At 35.4% G+C, this 7,557-nt stretch overlaps 1 protein-coding gene across 1 annotated transcript in view; it reads left to right on the top strand.

Annotated features, from left to right (window-relative positions):
* The window catches only part of STK31 (serine/threonine kinase 31), a 68,118-nt gene that overhangs the window by 31,271 nt on the left and 29,290 nt on the right, over positions 1-7,557 (top strand). Inside the window, exons 11-17 of the mRNA XM_081800871.1 lie at positions 281-291; positions 461-562; positions 2,742-2,822; positions 4,431-4,556; positions 5,535-5,660; positions 5,836-5,922; positions 6,600-6,749. Coding sequence (XP_081656997.1) covers positions 281-291; positions 461-562; positions 2,742-2,822; positions 4,431-4,556; positions 5,535-5,660; positions 5,836-5,922; positions 6,600-6,749 — 683 coding nt within the window. The remainder of the gene's footprint in view (positions 1-280; positions 292-460; positions 563-2,741; positions 2,823-4,430; positions 4,557-5,534; positions 5,661-5,835; positions 5,923-6,599; positions 6,750-7,557) is intronic.

The raw sequence follows: 7,557 nt of genomic DNA, 5'->3' as shown, positions 1-7,557 counted from the left end.
GCTTAACCAACTGAGCCACCCAGGCACCCAAGAAGTCTTTTTGAGGCCTGCATTGTCTGTCCTCTAATAGACACACCATACATTTACTCTTTTTTTTTTTTTTTAACCAAATCTCATGTAGAAAACAGTTCCAGAGAATTTAGTTGTATTTTGGTTCTTATTATTGACATTTACTTTATGATGGCAGGTGGTCATCTTCTTAGAGAAAATCTATAGCAGATCAAGAGACAAGAAAAATCTGTGTTGATTTTATGTCTTTGTTTTTTATTCCTTTTTGTAGGTTTGGGAAAAGTCAGTGTTAGAATAAAGTAAGTGTTATGAGGGTCTGTTATCTGCTAGATACAGAAGGACACATAGAAATCAGAGTGATTTGCTATAGAAGTTGCATTCTTACTAGGAAGACTTGTTTTCGGGCTACTTTAATAAGCTTGTAAGATCACTTTTTTCTTTCTGGTTAAAGTCTGATGACCATGATGGATCTGAAATTGAGAGAATAAAACAAGAAATAGCTCAGTTGCGCAATAGCGTCTTTCAGGAAATTTATCGTGAGCAGGAGGAATATGTAAGTATTTAATTCTTTGAAGTTTTGAATTAGTTTTTATTGTAGAAATTGAATTCATATATCCATTTTATGAAGTGCACTATAATGACAAGACTGGAGATTATATTAGCATAGTTATGTTTGCATAGTAATGTTTATGTGAATTTAGAAATTAATTTCTGATGATAATTAATAACCATTGTACCAAATGTGGAAATTACAGAAAATTATAAAGAAGAAAAAATACCACCTGTGACTTTTCCATTCAGTTATAACAGTAGTAGTCCCTGTTAACTTTTCACTTAACTTCCTTTTTAGTCTTTTTTTCTGAGATTATAGCAGAAACATACTTGTACATACTGCTTGATTTCTGTTTCACATGGAGCTGAGATTTTTTCCTTTAATAAAATCTAAATCAACACTCTTTTAACCTAATGCTGCAATGAAAACATTAATGGGCAGCATAATTTAGTTGAAGAATACAACAAAATGCAACTACCTGAATTTTGGGGGGAAGTTACATCTTTTTTTAAATTTTTTTTTTTAAAGATTTTATTTATTTATTCATGAGAGACAGAGAGAGAGAGGCAGAGGGAGAAGCAGACTCCCCGCGGAGCAGGGAGCCCGATGCGGGACTCGATCCCAGGACTCTGGGATCACGACCTGAGCCGAAGGCAGACGCTTAACCGACTGAGCCACCCAGGCGTCCTGGGAAGTTACATCTTTAAGTCTCCACTTTTATGCTAATATTTTGTGACCTTGGGAGAGTCTGTCAGTGTATTTTCTCTTTAAAAGGGAAAGAATATGAGGCGCCTGGGTTGCTCAGTCTGTTGAACGTTAGACTTATGATTTTAGCTCAGGTCATGATCTCAGGGTTGTGAGATCAAGCCCTGCATCAGGCTTTGCACTGGGTATGTAGCCTGCTTGGGATTCTTTCTCCCCCTGCCTTTCCCCTCCTGCTCGGCATGCAGCCTCTCTTTATCTCACAAATAAATAAATAAATAAATGGAAGTGATACATTTTATGTTTCAGGGATGTTATGGGGGAACAAGTAAGGTGGACACTGCTTTGAACAATAAAAATACAATGAAAATAATAGGCAGTCAGAGAGGGAGACAAACAGGAGACTCTTAACTTACAGGAAACAAACTGAAGGTTGATAGAGGTAGGGGGAGTTCAGGGGATGAAGTAAGTGGGTGATGGACATTAAGGAGAGCACTTGATGTAATGAGCACTGGGTGTTATATGCAACTGATGAATCACTGAATTCTACCTCTGAAACTAATAATATGCTATATGTTAATTAATTGAATTTAAATAAAATAAAAAAATAATAGACATTCTAAGTGTTATGTTTTATTTAGCAAATTCATCTGACTGTGTGTGCTTAGTTACTCACCTTATGAACCTTGGATAAAATAGCTATCTCCCAGTGAGTTGACAAGTGTCTAGAAGTTTTACTTAATAATTGTGACAAAAACTTTTCTAAGGATCCTCAGTTTTCACATTTGCTTCAAAGTGGCTTTTGTAGAGCTGCGTATTTGCTGCTTCTTTCAAGGCTTTCCCCCTCCTAAATGAAATAGCTATTATTTTAAAATGTCAGTGTATTCTTAATATTCTGAGAAATGACAATTTTATGATGCAAATTGATGTTATCAACATACATTTTCATTTTAGCTTGGAAGTGAGTGTGTACTTTGATCTTAGGCAAGATATTGTGCCTATATATATATACCAATATAAAATTGATAATTAAGTTTTTGTTCTGGTAGTAAGCTGGTAACTTTGACCCAGGGTGACTCTTGGTTTTCATTTGATATCTCTTTATGTATTTATTTATTTGACAGAGAGAGACATAGTGAGAGCAGGAACAAGCAGGGGGAGTGGGAGAGGGAGAAGCAGGCTTCCCGCTGAGCAGGGAGCCTGATGTGGGGCTTGATCCCAGGACTCTGGGATCATGACCTGAGCCAAAGGCAGACACTTAATGACTGAGCCACCCAGACGCCCCTCATTTGATATCTCTTGTAGTAGAAGGCAAAATCAGTGATTATATATTTTATTAGATTATACATCTTATTAGATTGTGTATTTAGTTAGATTTATAGTAAGTGAGATAGTGGTATGTTATTTTTTCCTGAAGAGCAACATGTCACAATTGAATATATGTTGATTTATAATAAAAAATATTTTTTAAATTTAGGAGAAGCTGAATAGCCTGGTACAGAAATGGTTCCCTGAGCTGCCTCTGCTTTATCCTGAAATAGGGTTACTTAAGTACATGGTAAGCTTTGTTGCCCCTGAGAATTACTACTCCGTAGAGGGTTGAAAAGTGATGATATTAAATTGTGTGTCAGTGTTAAATTTATGCTGTCCTTACTATGAAGATTTCCTGATGAATAGTTTCTGGGTATTGTTAGAACTTTTCCTCAAGACTATCTTTAGTATTTGCGTATTGTATTCTAACGTTTATATTCATTTGCATGTTTTTCTCTTTTCCTCATATCTATTCAGTACATTGCATGACACTTGTTTGAATTACAGGTATTTATTTCTTGAAATGATAAAGCAATTTTAGCTGTTGTTTCAAGAGTTAGAATAAAGGCAGGACACTGCCAGTCATGAGGAATTTAAGCAGAATATATCTTTTAGGTTAAAGCAGGCTGGGAATTCTAGAGAATTGGTTAAGTAGAGATGTGGACATGGGCATAGTTTTCTAGGCAGGCAGGATTCAAAGCCTGGGAAATCAGTGTATTGGACAGAAGGCCTGTATGGAGCAGGATTAGTAAACTCTGGCTCTCAGGGCAGAATCTGTTAGCTCTGTGTTTTATATTGCCTGCTAAGGATGAGGGACTAGATGAAAGATCTATTCTTTAATATTGTCATTAAATTCATGATAATAGCTTAAAGATAGTACAGAAATGGCTGTATTTATAGAGTTATGAACTCATGAATATGTAAGATTAAAGTCCCCTTAAATTGTTAAAGCAATTACTGTAAAATTTTTCCAGACTAGACTTTAAAATAATGTGGGATTTTCTTCACAGTTCTTTAACTTTAGCTTAGACACTAATGTAGGATGGATGAGTGAGTATGTGGTGCTGTGTAGGACTTGAAAATTAGTTTTTAGAAGTGTGCTGATCTCTTTATTGTGAAAGATTATAAAATGTTTTAATCATAGCTGATGGACTCCTTTAATGATTTTAAGATGTTTGAGTGATGTATGCCCAGGAAACCTCTGTAGATTGATTATATTTTGTGGTTTACTTAAATAATATTGACAACACATAAAAATAAAAGCCAGAAAATAATTTCACAGCCCCTCTTACTAAAATTACACCACAATAAAATTTACCTTGATCTAAATTGTTGATAGGTTTTATCCAAAAAATGTATTCCTTTTAAAAAGTGGCAGAAATACCTAATAGAATTAAAATATTTGAAAACCATTTTCACTTTCAAGGATTCCACTTCAAACAGAGGCAGAGGTGTTAGAATTACTTCATAGTAGTCATAATTTTTATACTTCTCATTCCTATTCTACAGCCTTCTTTTTATCTGTCATCATTTTAATATTTTTAGGAAACACATGAAGTCTTCCAAGTAAACATCAGGGTTTTTGGATACATATCTGGTTAATCCCAATCATATTCGGAATTTGTTCTACAACTGTAGCAGCCGCTAAATGTATGTTGATTACAGTTTGGGTGAGAGGACTTCAAGAGCCAGGAACTGGAAAAATCAGGAAGCTTTCAGTATTTTTATTTTACTGGTTTCTCCAGTAGGGTTGATGATGTCCAAATCATCTCATGGCATGTAACTAGTTATGTTGATGATTTAAAAGTACTGGGATGGTTTGGATTCTTTAACTGTAATAAAAATTTGTGCCTAGAACTCTGGTGGTCTTCTTACTATGAGTTTGGAACGGGATCTTCTTGATGCTGAGCCCATGAAGGAACTTAGCAGCAAGCGTCCTTTAGTTTGTTCTGAGGTTAATGGGCAGATAATTCTTTTAAAGGTAAGTTTAAGTTCTGACCTGTGGAAGACTCAGAAGTATAAAGAGGAGTTGGTGGTATTATTTTCAGGAAAGTAAAAATCCACTGCTTGTTTTCTAAATTGTATGAGTTGAGGGGCGCCTGGGTGGCTCAGTTGGTTAAGCATCTGACTCTTGATTTCGGCTCAGGTCAAGATCTCAAGGTCCTGGGCATGGAGCCTGCTTGAGACTCTCTCCCTCTTCCTCTACCCTTCCTCCCTCTCACACCTCTCTCTCCTCCCCCCCCTTAAAAAAATTATATGAGTTAACTGGCATGATGCTTATGTTTCCTACTTGGTTGCCAGAACTAATTTTGAATTCAGAGTTTCCCTCATTTTCTTAAATAATACGTATCTTTAATAGGATATACTTGGCTTTTCTTTTTTGGGTGAACTTATTACATTCTATCCAGTAGCCTTTTAAAATTCTTGCTTTACTTACACTGCTCTTTGAAATTACAGCTGTTTTGCCAGTACAATTTTCTGTTCTTTGATTTCTTTTTTGAGCTGGGAAACTGTTAATCATAATAGGATAATTAATTTGGCCCTAGTAGCAATGCATTATAGAATGTATATTAAGGTATAGGTAGACAGTCTGAGGGTTTTAGAGGGGAGGGAGGTGGGGGGATGGGTTAGCCCAGTGATGGGTGTTAAGGAGGGCACATATTGAATGGAGCACTGGTTGTTATATGCAAACAATGAATCCTGGAAAACTACATCAAAAACTAATGATGTAATGTATGATGACTAACATAAAATAAAATAAAAAGGTATAGGTAGAATTGTTCTTTCCTTTCTAAATTATAGCATTCAAGGCAAATAGAAAAGGTACTTATACAATTAAAAAATAAAATTAGATATAATTTAAATTATATAAAAATCACTATGTTTAAGTTGAAATAATGTGTAATTAGAGTAAGATTTTTAATGTTGGAATTACCATTGCATCTCTTTTTGGTACCAGGGCTATTCTGTAGATGTGGACACAGAAGCTAGGGTGATTCAGAGAGCAGCCGCCTATCACAGAGCTTGGAGAGAAGCTAAAGAAGAGTCTGGGTTACTACCATTGATATTCCTATTTTTGTGTAAGGTAAAGTTCTTAGCTAATCTCTTGCAGAAAACATTTTATTTATAATAAGTTTTAGCTCCAAGCTTTAGAGAGGTAGTCCATTCCTTTTAACATAAAGTTATCTTGTATAATTGATGTATACTAAAAATACATTGAAGAATTTTTCACTTTGAGTTTCATTCTGTTTTGCTTTTAGTCTGATCCTATGGCTTATCTGATGGTCCCATACTACCCTAGGGCAAACCTGAGTGCTGTTCAAGCCAGTGTGCCTTTAACTTCAGAAGTAAGTAAAAAACACTATTTCCATGGATATATTAAATGAGAAAATAACCCCTAATATTAGAGGGCATAGTATATGCTTTATATACTATGTAAAATTTTGACTGGTATTATGCTATGTAATTGTCACATCAATCCTGTGATGTGAGTTATCCTGTTATATATAGATGAGAAAAATGAGGCTCACAGAGATTAAGTGACTTGCACAGGGTCCTCAATAAGAGGCAGAGATGGGAATTGAAATTAGGTCTTTTGGTACCAAAGCCCATGCTTATAACCATGAAGCTGTGCTGTATGTAAATTGTGTAGTATAGCACTTGATATTATAAGTGCTTAAGTGACAGCTTTAATTTACATTGTAAATTTGAATTAGTAATAAAAATAGAGGATGCCTTGATTCTTCTTACCTGGTAACAGTATTTAGTCTCTTTTCTAGATGCTATATATGCTCATTTGTAATCTAAGTCTTCTTAGAGACTCAGTGTTTTAAGTTATATGTGTATGATGTTACATAATCAGGGCTTCTGGTCTTCTATTTTTTCTCTATGCTGTATTCTTATTAAAGGTTCATTTGGAAGAAGCTTTACTCACTCCTGGAAAAGTCTTTTAATTAAAGAAAAGGTTCAGATATTAAAATGATTTGCCGACTTCCTGACATCTTTTGTGTGTACTTATCTGTAGGAAGCTTTAAAGGTCATGAAAGGTGTTGCCCAGGGCCTGCATATATTGCACAAGGCTGACATAATTCATGGATCACTTCATCAGAACAATGTATTTGCTTTAAATCGTGAACAAGGAATTGTTGGAGATTTTGACTTCACCAAATCTGTGGTAAAGTATTGTGGTTTTACAAATAGGTTCTAGACCTCATTAATATTATTAGACATTAGTTCAGCCTTTTACATGATATGGTAATTTATTATAAGACCTCTGTCTTGGTTAAGGTATGTAGTGTCATGTAGTGTAAGCCACTAACTGTTACCAGCTAGGTGCTAGGACAAGAGTTTCTAAATTTGTGCATTATATATATATATATATATATTTTTTAAAGATTTTATTTATTTGTTAGAGACACAGCGAGAGAGGGAACACAAGCAGGGGGAGTGGGAGAGGGAGAAGCAGGCTTCCCGCGGAGCAGGGAGCCCGATGCGGGGCTCGATTCCAGGACCCTGGGATCATGACCTGAGCCGAAGGCAGGCGCTTAATGACTGAGCCACCCAGGCGCCCCTGTGCATTATATTTTTTAACTCTAAGTATTAGGAGCAACCTAACATTACAGTCAATGGCACTGACAGCACTAATGATTAATTATTTTATCATCATCAAGAAATATTTAATTGCTTGTAAATACACAAGGAAAACTAGGTGACCATCTCCTATCTCCCCTTCTGCTGGTGCCCTCTCCCACCAGTAGATTAAATATGGATATACATATTTCGCTAATTTTTGATTAATGGGATATTTTTAGAAACTTGGGAACCTTGGACGTTTCCATTTAGTTTAAGTGATGGTTCAACTATGTTAGCTGCTAATTTGGTGTCATAATTTTAGCGCCTCAGAACAGGCAATTAGTAAAGATAGTTTTTTTTAAAGTTTATTTTTATTGTTTATTTATTTGAGAGAGAGACAGAGAGTGGGG

Source organism: Leptonychotes weddellii, chromosome 12 (assembly GCF_054177405.1).
Source record: "Leptonychotes weddellii isolate Sample4059 chromosome 12, ASM5417740v2, whole genome shotgun sequence".
Lineage (NCBI taxonomy): Eukaryota > Metazoa > Chordata > Mammalia > Carnivora > Phocidae > Leptonychotes > Leptonychotes weddellii.
Note: the sequence above shows the minus strand (reverse complement) of the source record. Positions and strands in the feature narration are given on the sequence as shown.